Here is a 19490-nt window from a genome sequence, read left to right as displayed (position 1 = left end):
CGCAGTGGCACCCCAGAGATGCAAAGGCCTTTGTGAGCTGTGGGCGAAGAGGTAGCTAGCTGCCCTTCCCTGACCCAGGTACTCCAGTCCAGACAAGGCAGTTTGCCCCTCCCCGGAGCCAGCAGGGCCTGTTCACAGGACAGCCCGGGGACACAAGCCTGTCTTGGGTTCCCACATTTGGCTTTCAGAACCCCTCTCTAGTACTGACTGTGCACGGTTTCCAGGCGTCCAGCAGGTGGCACTGCCATCAGGACCAGGGGCAGCCAGCTGCCCTGGCTAAAGACCAGCTGGGCCCAAGCACTCAGGACAGAGTCCGGGCAGGCTCCTTCTGCGGCCCTGCTCTCAGAGTGCTGTGCCCTCCCGCTCCAATAGGCTAGGGGTTGGGGGGGCAACTGCCCTGCCTCCCCCTGCTCCCTGGGGCTGCTCGGGGTGAAGGTGACAGGTGGGGGAGGCAGGTGGAGAATTGGGTCGGTGAGCTCATAGCAAAGGCACCCAGCAGGGCGGGGGTGGGTGCCCCGGTCTATAAAGCCCCCATGGCCCTGCGGCCTACAGCGGCGGCTTACAGACGCAGGCACCATGGCAGGCTCCGAGGCGGTGCAGAGGGCCACGGCGCTTATCGAGCAGCGGCTGGCGCAGGAGGAGGAGAATGAGGTACGGGCAAGGCTGTGGGATCCACGGGGTTTTGAGGAGATCCAGCTCTACTGTCAAGGGAAAGAATAGCCTGGCTGCCACACCTGTGGTGGGAAGGAGGACAGTTGTCCCCAGGGGCCCACTGGCCCCATTGTAGCCACAGGGTGCTCCTGGTGGAGGGGGTTGCTGGCAGTGGGAGACTGAGGCTTCAGCCCCAAGAACGGAGGGACTTGTCAAGGATTGAGGTGGGCAAGCCAAGCTGGGCTCCCCAAGACATTGCCCACCCACCTGGGCATTGAGGAGACAGGCTTGGCTGCACAGAGCGAGACAGCTAGGGCCCTGCCTAGGAATGCAGGAAACGGGGGCCCTGAGATCCCCTAGCTGCTGGGTGGGAGGCTGGGACAGGAGAAACTTCAGTATTTGGTCACTGAAGAAGAATACAAACTGGGAGCAGAGTGAGTGAGGGATGCTGGGAAACGAAGCATGGGTTTCCCAGGACTGCCAGCCACACTTGGGGAGGACTTTGGAGGATGGGGCTCTGGGCAGCTGCATTTTCTCTGGAATAAAGAAGTGGGAGGAGGAGCATGCCAGCTTTTCCTACTCTTCATTTCATTTAAACTAATGCTTGAGCTAGCGTCTGCTCCGAGAGAAGGAATGAGAGGACCAATAAGGTCAGCCCCTGCCTCCTTTTTACCAACCCCGCATTTATTTTAGCCAACATTTGTCAGGGGCACAGTCAACTCAGAAACAAGGCAGAATAAAGAAATGGTGAAGTAGATGTTAAATCAGAAGTGAAGGAGCACAAAGGGTGGGGGGTTGTTCCCACGGTGGGCCCTCAAGGACTTCTCTGTGGACAGGAGCGCATTTGAGTGGGGCCTTCAGGGGGTGAGTGGAGATTAGGAGTGAGGTGGGTATTCCGGGCTGATGAAATGACAGGCACTGAAGGTTAGGTGAGTGAAAGCGTGACTGTTACCTGAGAAAATCTGGTGGCAGTGGCTAAAGCTGGGAAAGGAGGCAGGACAAAAACCAGAGAGGGCCATTGTGAATGATATTTATTCTGTGGGCAATGGGGAGCCACTAAAGGTTGTTGAGGGAGGGAGGGGGACGCTATCTGACCTGTTTTAGGAAGGCAGCTCTGATAGCCCTGACAAAGCATTGTTGGAGGAAAGATTGGCCCTAATAGGATTGGGAGGGAGGAGATAAATCAGATTAGAGGTAGACTCCATTCAAAAAAGGAAGGGTGACTGAATGGGCTGAGGGAGAGGGAAGGATCAGGACTCCCCTGGAAGAAGAGATGAGGACTAGGGAAGGGAGGGCAAGCTTGTGGGAGAAGAGCTGGGAAGGAGCCTGCTGAGTCTTGGTGGAGGCATCCCTGATTTTCCAGGAATGCCACTTCTCACTCCCCCAAGGGCATGTGCACCGGTGCCGGGCAGGTGAGTCATGCCTCTGCCATTTTGGGAGAACTGGACACAGACCTTCAGCAAGGGAACATGCAGCAGTCCTCATCCATTCATTCATCTAACAAATATAGCAGCAGGGCTCTGAGGACTCCGGGTGCCCACAGAGCCAGCCTTCCCATCGCTTACCTTCCCGTGCCAAGCACTGTACTAAGCATTGTACAGGCATGCTGCCATTTAATCTGTACAACCGTTTATAAGTAAAGTGGAAATTTTGTTATGTTTCACCAACTAGCATCCAATTCAATAAGCATTTTATTGAGCATCTGTACTATGCCAGCCCACAAAGACAAATTGGAAGCCAGGGGCCGTAGTCCGGGTAAGACATGGATGGGCATTAGAGTCCCCAGTTGTTCCCACCAGCACCCAGCCCTGCAGCATCCTCAGGGGAGAGCTTCTGTCCAGCCTGCGCCCTCTTCTTGGGTGGGAAGGGGAAGGGTCCTGGAGACCAGCTCAGGGAATGGTGCTCTGTTGTGAGGAGCTTACTGGATCAGGTCATCACTGAGGACTTAGGGGTGGGCAGAGATGCTGAGCCCTCTGCTATCATCCATTCATTCATTCATTCTTTCATTTATTTATTCTCCTAACATTCGCTGAGTACCTACTACATGTTAGGCCCTGGTATAAGTGTTGGGGATACTCAGATGATTGAGACCCAAGCCCATCCTCTGGCTGCTCCACGGGGAGCCCAGCCAGGGTCCCACATGCAATAGTAGCTGTAGTCCTAGGTCATCTTTTGTCCACGGGAGAAGATGCAGTGTTTCAGGTGAGGCCAACACTGGGGAGACCTCAACTCATGTAAACCCCACATGGAAGCGAGAGGCCAGTAGACAATAAGACCTTTCAAATACAGACCTGGGAAATCAGCCCTCGAAACGACCCTTGAAGAGTGTAACACCGGAGCTCAGTGGGAAATACAAAAGGCAGCTGAGAGCTCTGTAAGGGTGGCCATTCCTCCCCAGCTGGCATCTTAATCGGCACCCTCCAACCAGGGCAAATGTTCCTGGTGCGCTGGGCCTTCAGAGATAGAGGTGCCAGCTCTTCACAAAGAGTGATTTCCTTTGTAAGAGAGAAGGAGGCCATGAGGAAGTAGTCCAGGCAAGCTGGAACTATACATAGAGAGGAGTGTCACCCATATTTTTACAATGAGAATAAGGTTAATACTTAGAAAGCTGGGGGACTGTGCCTGCCATTACTTCGGTTCCCTGAGAGCAACAGTTTCCACGCTCTAGGATTTCACAGATCACTAAAATCTGAGGGGGAAAAAACAACTGGTATCTGACATAGAGTTGCCAAATTTTAGTATTGCCAAGTAAGCCATTTAAAAAATAATTATCACCTCTTATCAATTTTATCGAAGTAAATTTTTAATGCCAAAAAGTTTTTTCAAATCTCAGTGCTTGAAAAGGTAAATATATTTAATTTCATGAAAACTCATTCCAGTAGCTTTTAATTTTATTTTGCTGGGGTTCAGGGCAGTCAGCGGGCAGGTATTTGAGCTGGGGTTGGGGTTGGGGTCGAGGTAGGGAATGGAAACTTGTCCCCTTTTGGGGGTCTCTCTAGGAGCCCTGCTCTGGCCAGGGGCCTTTCAGAACCGGTCAGGAGTGAGGGCAGAAGAAAGGCTCTGAGGTCACACGGGAGAATGTCCTTGGGGGGGGGGGTGTCCTTGAAGTAGTTAGGGGAGAGGCTACCTGCCTCTCCATACGCTATGGACAGGCCCCAGCACACATCCTCTCCTTGCTCACTAGAAACTCCACGGAACCGCCCACCAGAAACTGCCCATGGACATGCTGGTGTTGGAGAACGAGAAGCACCAAGGAGCTCAGAGTCTGGCCCTACAAAAGGTTAAGGTAAGTGTGGGCAAAATCCAATGTCCACACTCCGGAGACAGGGCACGCAGCTATGGCCTTGCTGCTCCTGGTGTGGTCCTCAAAGCAGCAGCTCGGCATGCCCCTGGGAGCTTGTTAGCAATGCAGCGTCTCCGCCCACCCCAGAACTGCTGAGTCAGGATCTGTACAGATGGCAGGGAAAGACCCAGTGATGGGACAGCCATATGGCAGGGCACCATGCCGGTGTTAAGGGGCTGCGGGAGGCCGTGCCCATGTTGGTAAGAAAACCAGTTTCCAGACCACGACGTGGAGGAGGATCCCACAGGATGTGTATCTCAAAAGGCATCAACTCAGCCATGATAGAAGTTACGTCTGGGAGCGAAGGGCTTTCTCTTCAAAACTTTTATGTTTCTGTATTACTTTTATTTTTAATATTAATCATGTATTACTTTTATGATCGCACGCGCACACACGGAATTGCGTGGAGACTGAGGGTTTGGACCCTGTTCTGAAGCTCTAGGCTAAGAATTGCCTCCGAGATTCCCTCAACTCCCCCCCCCGCCCCCCCCTCCGCCCCCCATCATGTGAAGCTTTCAAGCCGCCCCCTCAAGCCTCCCTTGCCCCTGAGCTGAGCCATCTGTGCCTGGGGCTCATCTGCTTCTCCTAGTCCTGGGAAGGAGAGCTAGATTTGGGTTCTTTTCCTCTTGAGAAGCTCTCCTTAGCCTCCCCCTCCAGCTTAGTTCAGGGATCCCGAACCCCCACGGGTGGGGGTTGACCGGCCATCCCCACTCAGGGCCAAGAGCGTGTGCGCAAGACATCCCTAGACCTGCGGCGGGAGATCATTGATGTGGGTGGGATCCACCACCTCATCGAGCTTCGGAAAAAACGGAAGCAGAAGAAACAAGAGGCCCTGGCCGCCCCCCAGGAGCCGCCTGCAGAGCCGGAGGAGACAGTAAGCGTCTGGGGGAGGATACTTGTGTGGGCAGGGGGAGCTACCCAGGGCCTGGATCACAGCTGGGAGCCCTCCATGATGGCATTCACACCCTCCAGACTGGTCCCGTGGATGAGGAGACGTTCCTGAAAGCCTCGGTGGAGGGGAAACTGAAGGTCATTGAGAAGTTCCTGGCTGACGGGGGTTCCCCTGACGCCTGCGATCAGGTGATGTTCCCACCTGCATCTGCCTCCCTTTCACAGTGGTCACCCCCCACCCCGCCCAGTTGTGGGCCTGTTGGAGAACAGGCATTGGGTGTCCTTTAGGAGGTGGGCCCTCAGAAGGTTTGGGATGCCCCCTTCCCCACACAGGAATTTATCTAAATCCTTAGACCTTTTTCAGCTTGAACCCCCTCCAGAGTAACAAATGTCATGGGGTTTTTTGGGGGGGAGAGAAAGAGGAATGGAATCAAATAAAAAGAGTCCAAGATCATGAGTGTGGGGCTCAATCCCATCTCCACCACTCCCTAGCTATGCGACCTGTGCGTAGGCCCATCATCTCTCCGTGCCTCAGTTTCTTCCTCTGTAAAGCCGCCTGATTTCTTCAGAGCATATTATGGGGATAAAATGGAATACTAGTGCCTCGATAAGATTTACTGACAGAATGAAAAAATCATAAAGCACATGCTAGGATACATTTTTGTGCCATATAGAATAATAACATACTTCTTTTTAAAAATTATTTTTATTTTATTGTGATAAAATATATATAACATGGACTATGCCATTTTAGCCATTTTAAGTGTACAATTCAGTGGTATTGATTACATTTATAATGATGTGCAACCATCACCACTACTTTCAAAATGTTTCCATCACCCATTATACTTTTTTTTGGTTTCCCTGAAACGGCCTCTTTCGCTTTGTAGGGTGTTCCCCTGTGCTCACATCCTGGCATTAAGCAAATTAATGTCACCCTTTCTCAGCCTGCCTTATTGTAGGTTTAGACTGCAGTCCTTTCTGTCCTTTAGACTTTAGACTCTTAATCCTCTTGTTCTAAGCATCTCCTACCTCTGAGCACAGTGCTATCTACTGGGAGTACAAAAAAGGAAAAGACAAGGGTTGAGAGTAGCTGGGACACTCATGCTTCAAGAGACCAACACCGAAAGCTGACTGCATTGGGGAGGGAGGAAGTTCACTCTTTCTCTGAATCAGTAATCAGGGTATACCTGCCCATCCTGGCCTTGGGCGAGGCACTCAAGGGAAATAGAGACAAGTAAGACTCAGCCTGCCCTCAAACGCTTTCTCATGGTGGAGGGTTGTCTGGGCCCCCAGGACACCCCTGGCCCAGAGGTTTCAAGAAGACAATGGCACTTGAACTACATCTTGCAAGAATAGCAAGGATTCATCAAGCACTCACAGGAAGTAAGGGCACAGAGGGCAGCCTGGACGAAGGTGGCTTGGTGTTCTTGGGGGCAGTGAGAAGGTCAGGGTCTCTAGGGCGTAGGAGGTCGCCAAGGCTGGTCTGGCTAGAGCATGAGGAGCTGGCAGAACATGGAAGATATGGGGACCCAGCGCAAGGGTTAGGGTCAAGCTGGGGTTAGGCTTGGGTCTCAGCTTGTTCGGGAGGTGGGCTCAGGCCTGGGGCCAGAGGTCAGTCCCTGACAATCTCTCTGGGGACAGTTCCGTCGGACAGCTCTGCACCGAGCTTCCCTGGAGGGCCACATGGAGATCCTGGAGAAGCTTCTGGAGAGCGGGGCCACTGTGGACTTTCAGGATCGGGTGAGCAAGAGAGCAGGTATTAGGTGGGAGGCAGGAGGTGGGTCTAGCACCAATAGATCCCTTCTCTCTGTGCCAACCTGGGACATAGACAGGCTGCCTCGGGGGATAGGCCCCACTTCTACTGGGTTGTATGATCTTAGGGCAGGCCCCATCTCCTCCCCAAACCTACTCTGTAATCTTATTTGAACCAGGTGGGCCCAAGAGTTCTTATGCTCTGATTGATGCATTGCCCAGGCACTGGAGTGGCCTGTCCCTTCCCGGGACCCTTACCCTGGTTATCTCCCTGCCCTCTTTGCTTGAGTCCTTCCTTCCAGAACTCTTTCTTCCTTGAGACTCTGCAATTAGGCCCCATCCTTCCCTTCTAGCTGGACTGCACAGCCATGCATTGGGCCTGCCGCGGGGGCCACTTGGAGGTGGTGAAACTCCTACAAAGCCGAGGAGCAGACAGCAATATGAGGGATAAGGTGAGGCAATAGTGCTCACAGATGTTGGGGTGGCTATGGGGGGCAGGTGGGAGGCAGAGGGCAGAAAAGCCCAAGAAGGCAGGAAAGTAGGGAGCTAGCCGGTTTCTGGAGTGGCTGCAGAGCCCAGGGATGGGTCCCTTCCATCAACTGCAGGGCACTGGAGACCACCATCTGGGAATGGGAGCAGGAAGAGCAGAGAAGAGGGGAAGAGAAGAGATCCACTATCTTGGGAGCTTTGGGACCACCCAAAAGATGCAGGATTTGTTTATCCATGCAATCCTTCATCATCCTTCTATCTGTCTATTCATCCATCCATTTATTCATCTGTCCTCCATTTTTTGTTCATTCATTCCTTTGTATGTGACCTTAAGCAAGTAACAGCCTTTGAGCCTCTGTTGCTCATCTGTAAAATGTCTTGCAGAGTTCTTGTGTAGATTAGGTGGGGAAATATATGTAAATTAATTATTTATTCAACATAAAGCTAATGTTTTGTAAGCTTTTGCCATGTCTATCACATATTCATCTCTCAATAAATGACATCTATTATAATTATTTAAAAAGGACAGGAGGGTGGCCAGATGGCTCAGTTGGTTAGAGCGTGAGCTCTGAACAACAAGGTTGCCAGTTTCATTCCCACATGGGCCAGTGAGCTGCACCCTCCACAATTAGATTGAAGACAACGAGCTGCCGCTGAGCTTCCAGAGGGGCATCTGGATGGCTCAGTTGGTTAGAGCGTGAGCTCTCAGCAACAAGTTGCTGGTTCAATTCCCACATGGGATGGTGGGCTGCGCCCCCTGCAACTAAGATTGAAAATGGTGACTGGACTTGGAGCTGAGCTGCGCCCTCCACAACTAGATTGAAGGACAACAACTTGGAGCTGATGGGCCCTGGAGAAATACACTGTTCCCTAATATTCCCCAATAAAACAAATTTTAAAAAATACTTTAAAAAAGGACAGAGGAGTGAGTGGTTGTCCACAGCTGGGTGAGAGGGGAATCATAGAAGGCTTCCCAGAGGAGGTGACATGTAATGTTTCAGAGTGAGACCATTGGATAGGATAGTAGAAAATTACAGCATTCCCTACCTGCACTCCCAGGGCTAAGGCCATGGCAGTAGGACTTGGGGGAGGGATAAGGTTGGAGTTAAGACAGCCCCCCTCCCAGAGCACCGCAGGCCAGGCCCCTTCACCCAGCAGTTCTTGCTTCCTCCCCACCCAGCTGCTGAGTACGCCTCTGCACGTGGCGGTCAGAACGGGGCACGTGGAGATCGTGGAGTACTTTCTATCCCTGGGCCTGGACATCAACGTCAAAGACAGAGTGAGTGGGTTCCCTCTTGCCCAGGCCCACCCTGCCCAGGCCCACCCTAGGGGTACAGGCATCCTGAGGGTTCACACATGCCCACATGGGTCATGCTGAGTATCACACTGACTCTAGGAAGGCGACAGTGCCCTGCATGATGCCGTGAGGCTCAACCGCTACAAAATCATCAAACTGCTGCTACTGCACGGGGCTGACATGATGACCAAAAACCTGGTAAGTAATTCCTTCCCTGACTCAGTAAGCAGTGTGCACTGCTTGCCCAGGCCCTGTGCTGGGCAGTTGGAGGAAATGCAGAACTGAGCAAGACTCAGCCTGTCTGACCTTGGAGCGCTTCTATAGTGGAGGGTTACTCTGAAACCCTGGGGATTTGGGGTCTATCCAGTTTCCCAACTCTCTCTATACAGGTCTATGTCCAGAGTGCAAGTACAGAGAAACAGCCTGGAGGGGTGGTTAGGGGACTTCCAAAAGCCCCCAAATAGACCAAAGGGAGTCCTAATGTCCAGGCCCAGGGAGGCCAAACTCATGGAGGGACATAGCTGGAAGGAACCTAAGCACTTGGTTGGCACGACCATTCCTAGCACACGGTGTTGGTTCCTGGTGGTTGTTGAGTTCTCTTAGGATTTCATGTCTCCTAGTCCAAGCTCTTCTTGGAGCCTAGAGCGATCACAAAAAGGGGAAGAATGGGGGCCCCCTGACTCAAGAAAGGTTAAGGGGATATGGGAAAGTCAGGAGGATATGGGGAGGGTGTAGATGAGGGCTTCTCAATCTTGGCATTATTCACATTTGGCACTGGATAATTCTTTGCTGTGGGGGCTGTCCTGTGCCTTGTAGGATGTTTAAGCAGCATCCCTGGCCTCTACTCAGGACGCCAGCAGTACCCACTCCCACCTACCCCTACTCCCACCCCCGAGTTGTGATAACCAGAAGGTCTCCAGACATTGCCAATTGCTTCCTCTTGGGAACCACTGGATGGCACCTCCTGGTACAGACTTCTGAACAAGATCTCCTCTTGGTTCCCCCAGGCAGGAAAGACCCCCACGGACCTGGTGCAGCTGTGGCAAGCTGACACCCGAAGTGCTCTGGAGCACCCCGAGGCAGGGTCAGAGCAGAATGGGCTGGAGGAGGCTGCTGGGAGTAGACCAGAGACCCCCCAACCTGTGCCAGCCCAGTAAATGCCTGCCCCAGCCCAGCTCAGCGCCTGGCCTGTCTCCTGCATGCAGCTGGATGGTCATACGAATGGCCTCCAGACCTGAGCCCTTCCTCTGCGTAAGATCCAAGAGCTCCCACAAGCTACTACAATAAAAAAGTCATTTTGCTATGTGTGTTGTTTGTTTCTATTTGTGTCTGAAATATTTAGGAATGCAAGAACGAGCCCCTTGAGCCAGCCCTGCTGCTTTTCCTACCGAGGACTCTTCCCTTTGTTACCTCTCTTCCCAAGTCCCAGCATAGATCAGCTTCACGATGCACTGTCTTGGGATCCCTCCTGGTAACTGCTGTCCTGTGGGGCTCTGTGTAGCCAGCTCAGGCCTGTCATGTGGCAGGTTTGGCAGAAGGAGCCAGGTAGGGAAGTGGCGTGGGGCAGCCCAGAGGCTGCGGATCACAGGCATCTTCCTGTTCAGAGCTGCCATACCTCGCATAGGGCAGGGCCAGCTCAGATACTTGGCTCCTCCAACCAACCATGGAACTGCCAAGTGGAAGCTGGCAGGGCTCCTGGCTTTGGGACAGGGAATTATGGGAGGAAGGGGCAGGCCCCACTGGAGACACTCATTAGTGTCAGGACTCCAGGAATCAGCCCTCCATCTGGTCAGAGGGACACTGGGTTGTGGCATTTCTTCAGCTGCTCCGCAGGAAGAGGAGGAACCCCCTGAGACCTATAGACCTAGCTTTTCTCTCTGTGGTCACCCAGCACAGCCTGCCCCAGGGCCGACAAGTCAGGGAGCAGCAAATTTTTAACTAGACACATTGATCATTAACGGGGGTAGAAAGGAATCCAAACTCAGCCTCTTTAGGGGCAGAGAGTAGCTGGGCCTCAGGCCTCCTATGGCAATGCTGGGCCCCCGAGTCTGGTTCTCTGTGAGGCAGGGGCTGAGCAGGGGCTTGTCTAGGAATGTGGGGGGCTGGGCCTCAGGAGAGGGGAGGAAGGTAGATATTGCAGGCATCTACCCCGCTGTGACCACCCCCTTCACTGCCACAGCAGAGGTGGACTATGGGAAACTGGAAGAGAATCTGCACAAACTGGGCAATATCCCCTTCCGAGGTAAGTAGGCCTGTCCATTGTGGGGGTCAGGAGAGATGTGAATGAGCCTGGTCTCCTCAGCGTGAGACCAGAAGAGGTACATGTTAGGCACAGCTGGAGGAATGAATGAATTGCGGGAGACCAAAACTGGTCTTATTAGAATTTATTTGGCGTGTTTGAGCTGCAGGAGGTCAGATTAGAAAAGACAGTAACTTCTTCAAGTAAGATGGGTATGGAGTTTGTTAGCGGGAGGTATACAAGTTGCTGTTGCTCTTCAATGTTTCGGGGGCTTTTCGTTGCATTGGTTTTGGTCACTGAGGGTTTCAGCGTGTGGCCTGGTCCTCTTGCTCCAGATTCTTGTTCCCATGCAGTTGTCCAGGAATGTTCAGGTCTGTTGATCACGGGCTCCTGAGAGGAGAATACAAGGCAGACAAGATGGCTTCTAAGATAAGATGGTTCTATTCAGCACATTCTGGGCCATTTCTCTAGGCCTAAGGTGGTTTCAGCCCTTGGCCTGCTCCTGGCCTAACAGTACACAGGCTCTGTCAAGCTGCTCAGGGACAGTACCCCAGGGTCATTTTATTTTGGGAGAGGAACAGGGGACACTGGTCTGGATTCAAGAGACAGGTGGGAAGCTCCCTGTTGGTTTGTGACCTTGGCTGAATCTCTCCTGCCTTAGTTTCCCCAGTTATAAACTGCTTAAAGTGCCTTCTTAGCTCCCAGCATTGTTGTGGGGATCAAACTAGATAATACGTGTGAAAGTCCTTGTCAACCTGGCACTGTGCAGGTGTGAGGGCAGCCAGGGTGTCACGTGGCAGCCCAGCCAGCAGGCTCACCTCCCTCAAAGCCTTGTTCACACTCACTCTTCTGGCGGAAGCCTCCCTTGGCAGGATTAGTTCCTGTTCTGTATCCTCTGACTCATTTCCCCTTTTACACATGGGTCTCCCCTCTCTGAAGCCAGGGACCAGACCATGATTTGTGACACTCAACATACAACACAGCCACAAGTACAATAAATGAAGATAGAAGGTAGAAGAAATGACAAATTCCTCCCCTTCTTCCCTGGCCACCCTCTTCCATTACTCATGACAGTTCCCTGAGGCAGTACTCTCAATAGCCCCATTTCGCAGATGGGAAGCTGGGGCTCAGAGAGACCCAGTCATTTGCCCAAAGTCACTTCCTACTACATGGCTGAGCTGGGATTTGAACCCGGGTCTGACTACACGGCCATGTTCAATTTCACTCCACTGCACTGACTGCTGAGTTGCTAGACTAAATGATTTCCACAGAGTCTGGTTGGCACCAGCTTTGGGAATAGAGTGGCTCCAACTGAGGCAGTGAGTCGAGCAGGTAAGAACATGGACTCTAGAGTCAAATCACAGCTCTGCCACAGACTTAGCTGTGAGATAGTCTCTAAACCTCAGTCTCCCCATCTGACACATGGGAGTAATAATGTCCATCTCATAGAATGGTTGGGAGAGAAATCTGAGAGAATGCAAGTGGAAGCATGATGCAAATTATAAAGAGCGGTGCATTGGAAAGTATTGATTCCCATGATAACAATTGTCAGGATGACAGTACGATTGGCACTGGGGGCAAAGCTGCTTTAGGACAGTATCCGCTAGCCTGACTGAGACCCCATTGATATCTCAGTGCTGAGGTGCTGTGACCCTGCCTTAGAGGACAAGGAATGCTCTGTGGACACCCACGTTGTGCAGTGACACACATTTTTTCTGGGGCTCAGCTCACTGGGGCCAGAAGGTGTGAGCTGAGGCCTGGTTCTCTTGAAGCAAAGTGAGAAGCTTCTTGAATTTAAGAGGAGAGAAGACTCTGCTTCATTTTCCAGGTTCAAGGACACCCTAGTGTAGGGGGCGGGAAGGGTGGACTTTGCATCTGATGTCTGCCTGCCACCCAGAGAATCCACAGAGAACCCCCAGGTTCTTTGGACCCCAAGCGCCCTGCGGAGGGCCTGGTGGAGCCTGGCAGTATGGCTGCACTGGACTTGGCAGGCCAGGGCTCACATGTGCCTGCTAGTACATCTCCCACACAACCCACATAGGTGCTTGCTCCCCCCTCATCTCTCTCTCTTACCCCCAAACGCATATGGTGGGGGGCAGCGAACTGTGTAGAAAGAGCCCAGCATCTGGAGTTAGAAGACCAGGCAAGAATCCTAGTTCTGCCAGTTACAATGAGTTTCCTCATTTCAGAATGGGAACCGAGCCACAGGCTTCAACCCATTCCGCCCAAGGTGCTCAGTACATACGGCCCCGGCACAGAGGATGTAGAGCCAGAGGGTCCTTTCACTGCTCCCAGGACATAGCCAGAATGCCCAGTAGGGAGCAGGGAGCCACTTTAGCTCTAAAATCCGTGTTTCTCTTGCCTGATCCTGGCCCAGCTTTGCAGCCCAACACTCAGGGGCAGAGGAGGGAACCATCACATATCACATGGCCAGGGTCTCCTGCAACAAGTTCAACATCCTCCAAAGAGGAGGCGGGAACCTGCCCTTGATGAATCAGTGAACAGTTAGAGATGGTTCTGGAAGGCATTGTCTGAAATTGTGTAGCTTTTCTATTTTTATTTTTTTAATCGTTTATTTGTACTCATTTGAATATAGATATTCTTTTAAAATAAAAGTTATAACTAGAGACTCGGGGTGGAGTTGTTGCAGAAGGGCCATTTGGCCCTGAACTCGCTCCCACAAACAACCTCAGGGATGGACTTTGAATTGTTATTTCCAAATGAGGTTATTGGCCAACTACAGAGCTACTCCAGTCAGACTGGGGAGATGCTGTTCCCCGTAGAACTTTAAGCTTGTGTCTTATTCCCTTAGTATGTAGACTAGACCTTGGTTTCTTGTGATAAGGGAGGATATTGTTGTGTATATTAAAGCCATTACTTTGCTAAATGTTTTGTTTAAAATATCACAATTTTGATAACCCTATTTTGGCATTTTTTCATTTAAAAAAATGTGTTAGATGCCTCTGGGTGAAATAATGGAGTGGCCCAGGCCCATTTCCACCCTCAGAGGCCCTAGATGTCACTTGGGATTGTGGGCCAGGATGTCAGTTACCTGTACCTAAGGAGAGCCTGGCTCACCGTTTCACCACCTGCACTGTGACCATTTATGGGGATGGGTGAGTGGTGGTGGCAAATTGTGGGTTTACAGGTGCATCACTAAGGCAAGAGGTAGCAGCCCCCATCCTGGAATGGCCCCAGGTATGTGGGACCCAGTGACATCTTCTGTCCTACCCACTCTGCCCTCTTAGCCCTGCTCATCTTGCCTCAATTGTCACCTCATGTTATTCTAGAATGAGCTTCTTGCTGGGCCCTTTTTCCTTCTGTACCCTGCTCTGTAATGGTGTTGAGGGGTGCAAGTGGGGATGGAGTACGCTGAACTGGCAGCAGGTGTGGGCCCTGGATGGAGGGAGACAATGACGTTAGACGGCCAGGAATGGAGGCCAGCCCAGACAAGAGGGCCCTTCAGCCATAGCCCACCTGATCCAGCAGCGTCTGCTCCCTGGGGGTCACTGGATGGTAAGGGAAATAAACCAAAGACTAGAAGATAAGAAGGACTGAGTCATAAGGTAGTTCCATTTTCAGTTTTTTGAGATACCTACATACTGATTTCCATAGTGGCTGCACCAATCTGCAATCCGATGTCGGAGGGGTGGTAGATTAGGGCAAGGGGGTTGTCACTTTGTGAAGGGGTGTAAATGTCTATTACATTGTTTTGTACACCTTAAACTAATAACAATAAAAAAGAAGGACTGAGTTGCAGAAGGGGTCACAGAGGGCAGAAGGGACTCAGAGTTGGGGAAGCTGCCCTTCCACTGACCATGGGGACAGTGTCAGGATAGGAGACAGAACCTGGGCCTTAGGCAATGCCTGCCAGGCTAGACATGAGGGATGCTGGGGCCTCTCCCCACCCCGCCCCCCACCACCTTCCTCACAATGGGGTTCATTGCTGAGGTGGGAGGGGCATCCTAGGGAGGATGCCAGGGGAGACCTGCCTGCCAGACACTTTCAGGGAGCCTGCCCTTTCAAGCATGAAACATACCATCTGGGCTCCCCTACTTCCAGTGTGCTCTTAGCTCTGCCTGCCTGGTGTAGGGTCCTGGAGACCTTCTTGGAGCTCATCCAGCAACCATCATGCAAGGTGGTGCTGGGGACCGCCCTCTTACTCGGAGGTGGAGGCCTCATGCTGTGGATTCAGAGGAGGAAGAGAAGGAGGCCAGCCTGTGGGCCTCCACAAGACGAGCATGAGCCACAAGGATGCCATAAAGCACAAAATCAGAGCTGGATCAAATCTCACTTTAGCCGCCTTTCCGAAGAGAAGCTGGCCACCAGCAGCACGGCTGCTCCCCAGCCTGAGAGTGGGAGCGGAGAGGCCAGCACTACAATTCGTATGGAGACTTTTACCACGAGGCAAGGAGAAGCGGGCACAGCTCTTCACCGGGAGTCCTTCACCAGCAAGCAGAAGATGTCTGGGTCCTCAGTGGTAAAAGAGACCCACAAGGAGTCTGGAAAGTCCTCCTCCACCGATGAAGCCACGTGGGCCTCTGTGTCTGCTTGTACCAAAGAGATTGACACCAAGGGGCGGCGACTGGCTAACTCCATGTTGCAGCGTGCCACGGTTTACCAGAACTCGGGCCACTTAGAGTCCAAGGACATCAGCCAGGAGGAACTGAAGGCCCTCGAGGAGGTGAAGATGAAGCTGAAAAGCAATTTCCTCACCCAGCGGGAAACCACTGTAGCTGGTATGAACCACACACACACCTTCTATGGACATAGTCACCATAGCCACCAGGGTTATCCAAGCCAGCTGAGCCACCAGAGCCACAGCATGCCTAACCGCAGCCACCAGACCTATCACCCCTTCAAAGCCACCTAACCATGGATGGAAACACCCCTTCCCCCGACAGGGCTGGCACACAATCACAGGCCTGTTTTACCTCCTATGGGACAGCCTGTGTGGCCCAGGGTAAGATGCTGCCACCCCAATCCCTTCTTCCTCAGGCCCTTAAAGGGGTCCTGAGCCTCTTGGACCCCATGAGTGAGGTCTGTCACAGAGGATGGCCCCTAGCAGAGGGAGAGTTGGGAGGAAACAAAGCAGCTGAGACAGACTCAGGCCCCTGTACATCCACCGAGAGAAGACAGACAAGGCAGATCTCAGGAGCAGCTGAGGGCCCCACACTGACGCCACAGGCCTGGAACTGAGCCAATAAAGCTTTGTACACCCTCACTCTGAGTCTGGGGGCTCTGTGGCCAGCCTCAGGGCTGCGCAGGGATGGGGGGAGGAGGGTTCCTTCTCTCCACAGTCCTCTTAGTGTGGGCCCTGGCCTGGGGCCTTTTCACTGGGCTGACTCAGGATGCCATAAAGTGCCATAAAATGGTCTCAGGTCTGGGGATGGGATATCTCCAGGGGGCTTCACATCCACCAACCTGCTATCGTCAGGTGTGGGGACAGAGCCAGGAGTGCAGTTTCCAGGCTCTCGGCCTCACGTGGAAAGGTGCTCACTCGGGTGGTAGATGGCCATCAGCTGTGGCTAGTTGGCTGTCGGCTGTGACCAGTGAGCCATTGGGCACTAGTATAACTGCCGTGGCTACGCTAGCAGAAAAATGGGGGGCTAGCAAGAAGATGGTGGCTGAGCCTGCAAGCGGCGCAGTGAGCGTTGCGAACAGTGTGGCTCCTGCTTCCTGTGTCTCCAACCCAGCCGCCAGCAAGACTATAGTGGTATGACTCCCCTACCTATGGCTCCGTGGGTGTTCCTTTTTGGCCTAACCACATCCTGCGTTCTTATGTGGGGTGCAGGAGCAGAGACCCCTCATGACACCCCGCACATCAGGGAAGGAAGAAACAGCCAGGCATTGCGGGGAGGGGTGGAGACAGGCCTCTAGAAGCAAATTAGTGAGTGGGGTGACGTAGGCCCGTCTTCTTGGTGCCATCCTCACCCCGTCTACGGCTTCTGTTGTGTGGCAGCCCACACTGCAGTTCTCTCCCCACCTGCCTGCTCCCTGGGCCCACTGGGATCTGTGTTAGTCTCTCTCCTTGTTTATGTTAATGTTGGGGCTGGAGCTGCTGCTGCTGCTGCTAGTACTGCTACTAACTAGTTAGCAACTCTGTGGGGACAGAGCCAGGAGAGCAGTTTCCAGGCTCTCAGCCTCATGGGGAAAGTGCTGGCTCGGGTAGAAGATGGCCATCAGCTGTGACTGGTTGGCCATCAGCTGTAACCAGTTAGCCAATTAGCCACTGATATAACTGCCGTGATTCCATTGGTTGGTTGGCTGGTTGGCAGGCAGAGAAGTGGATGGTGGATTGTGGATCGTGTGGATCCCTACTTCGTGTGTGTGGCCTGGCCACCAGCGAGAATATAGTGGTATAACTCCCCTATCTATGGCTCCGTGGGTGTTCCTTTTTTGCCTTGCCATATCCTGTGTTCTTATGTGGGGAGTGGGACCAGAGACCCGGCATGACAAGCTCCCTCTTTTTGAGTATTGTTTTTTTCTTTTTTTTGAGTTTTAGTATATGCCACATTTTGTGTTACGGCACAGCCCCAGATGGGTATTTCATTCTGTCCATTTTGCAAATGAGGCACCTGAGGCTCAGTGATGTAATTCGCCTGAGATGGCATAAACAGCAAGTGATGTCACTGGGGTTAGAGTCCTTCTTTGCCTGACTCCAAAGCCCAAAGGTAGGGTCTGACCGTACCTATGAAACTCTCTATATCTCTAACTGTCCCTATCTACTACTATCTATCTAGCTCTATATCTATCTAGCTATTCCTATCTATTTCTGACCCCAGTCCCATGCCCGTCATCCCCAGATGGGTCCACCTCTCTCATGCTTATCCCTGTCTTCTTCCCACATGTCCTGACACTTTCTGTGCTGTCCTGCAAGCCTGGGACTCTCCTGCTTCTTCTTCCGAGGTCCCAAGAAGCCATTTCTGGGGCAAGGGGTGACCCCCAGTTAGGTAGTTTAAGTTCTGGGGAACTTGAGAGAAGTCAGCTACATGGCACTGTCGAACCCCCATAATCCCATCCCATGGAAGTTTCTTACCATTTGCATCTGTTATGGGTTTACCAGTGGTTCCCAATCTGTGGGCCTCAAACTCCAGGAAGAAGTAGTAATGCCAGTACGACCAGCAGCGCCTCATTGCAAAGGATGCGTAAATCTATAAACACCCTAAATGCCGTCGATTGGTTTTAGGGTACAGAGCTGAGAGTATTTGACTGTTTTTGACATTACTAATAAGCGACTTTATATAAATGCTGATATACATGTATATTTTAAATACTTCATAATAAAAGTTTTTTCCCTTTTTTATTTTATCTTTTTATATTAGTTTCAGGTATACAAAACAAACAACATACTGATTAGACATTTACACCCCTCACAAAGTAATAACCCCACCAAGTCTACTACCCCTCTGACATTGTACGTATACAGCTGTCACAATACCATTGACTATATTCCCTATGCTGTGCTCTACATTCTGTGACTATCCCTGGGGTGCCAAAAAAAGGTATACACATGACTTTTACTCATCTTTTGTTATTGGTGTATATTGAGTATTACAATTTTAATACAGTTTTTTCCTTTCTTAAAATGTGTATACATTTTTTTGGCACCCTCTGAATATATATATATATATATATATATATATATATATATATATATATATATATTTAATTATAGGTGACATTCAATATTATTCTACATCAGTTTCCAGTGTACAGTGCAGTGGTCAGGCATCTACACAATCTATGAAGTGATCCCCCCAGTAAGTCCAGTACCCGTATGGCACCCTACATAATCTATACGTTATTGTTTATATTCTCCATACTGTATTTCACATTCCGGTGACTATTTTGTGACTACCAATTTATACTTTCTAATCCCTTCACCTTCTTTTCATCCCCCAACCCCCCTCCCATCTTGCAATCATCAGTTTTTTCTCTGTATCTCTGTGTCTATTTGTTTTGTTTGCTTGTTTGTTCTGTTCTTTAGATTCCACATATATATAAGTGAGATCATATGGTATTTATCTTTCTCAGTCTGACTTATTTCACTTAGCATAATGTTCTCTAGGTCCATCCATGTTGTTGCACATAGTAAAATTTTAATTGGGGTCGATCACACTGGAAAATGTTGGACAAAAAGCAAGAGCGGTGAAGTTTGGCTTCTAAAAGTGATTGTTAAAATGTATGCATTTATCTGGAAGACCTAAATCCCTTGTATAAAATTTAAGAATAGCCAATTATGACTTCAGAATCTTTACTTTTAAAAAGTTTCAAACTGGCAGAATCCAAATAGTCTGTAGTTAGTATTTTACCAAGGTTCATTCTCTGGTTTTGATAACTGTACAACAGTTAGGTAAGATGTACTTGGCAGTGAGTGCTGGTTGAGGGATGTATTAAAATCCCCTGTACTATTTTGGCAACTTCTCTAAAGTTAAAAGTAGTTCAAAATTAAAAATCAAAAAAGTTTTTAGACAACTTAGTTACGAGTGCATGTCAAAGTTTTATTATACAGAGGGTGCCAAAAAAATGTATACACATTTTAAGAAAGGAAAAAACTATATTGTAAATTGTAATACTCAACATACAGTGATAGCAAAAGATGGATACAAGTCACATTTGACTTCTGCAATTACAAGAGGTGTTCAAATTGGTTACTATCAGTGTCCAGACACTTCTGATTATGGCGAACTACTGCTTGAGCATAGATAACATCTCTTTAAATGTGTATACATTTTTTTGGCAACCCTGGTAGTTGTGCTACAAGGAAAATGGCTTCTAAGCAGCCAACTCAAGTATATACTCCTTGAGAATGATGAAATCAT

The 19490-nt window shown here is 50.8% G+C and overlaps 3 protein-coding genes across 4 annotated transcripts in view; all 3 read left to right on the top strand.

The window, feature by feature from the left end:
- The first annotated feature begins 344 nt into the window (after positions 1-344).
- On the top strand, positions 345-9729 carry ANKRD2 (ankyrin repeat domain 2). The gene is made up of 9 exons (XM_019724809.3): positions 345-651; positions 3836-3937; positions 4710-4868; positions 4967-5074; positions 6530-6628; positions 6994-7092; positions 8310-8408; positions 8526-8624; positions 9434-9729. Exons 1-9 carry the CDS (start codon positions 577-579, stop codon positions 9581-9583), a joined length of 990 nt encoding a protein of 329 aa, XP_019580368.3. The 5' UTR covers positions 345-576; the 3' UTR covers positions 9584-9729.
- A 363-nt stretch (positions 9730-10092) lies between these two features.
- The window catches only part of HOGA1 (4-hydroxy-2-oxoglutarate aldolase 1), a 28553-nt gene continuing 19155 nt past the window's right edge, over positions 10093-19490 (top strand). Inside the window, exon 1 of one of the 2 annotated variants that reach the window (XM_074339266.2) lies at positions 10093-10668. In XM_074339266.2, coding sequence (XP_074195367.2) covers positions 10452-10668 — 217 coding nt within the window. In that variant the 5' untranslated portion in view covers positions 10093-10451. The remainder of the gene's footprint in view (positions 10669-19490) is intronic. The other variant, XM_074339267.2, reaches the window with a different exon arrangement.
- Positions 14405-15685, top strand: C15H10orf62 (chromosome 15 C10orf62 homolog). Its single transcript, XM_019724810.3, has one exon. The coding sequence runs from the start codon at positions 14846-14848 to the stop codon at positions 15536-15538; it is 693 nt and encodes a 230-aa protein (XP_019580369.3). The 5' UTR covers positions 14405-14845; the 3' UTR covers positions 15539-15685.

Source organism: Rhinolophus sinicus, chromosome 15 (genome assembly GCF_057876585.1).
Source record: "Rhinolophus sinicus isolate RSI-liver-muscle chromosome 15, RSI-T2T, whole genome shotgun sequence".
Taxonomy (NCBI): Eukaryota; Metazoa; Chordata; class Mammalia; order Chiroptera; family Rhinolophidae; genus Rhinolophus; species Rhinolophus sinicus.
The sequence above is the reverse complement of the archived record's forward strand: the minus strand, read 5'-3'. Positions and strand labels throughout refer to the sequence as shown.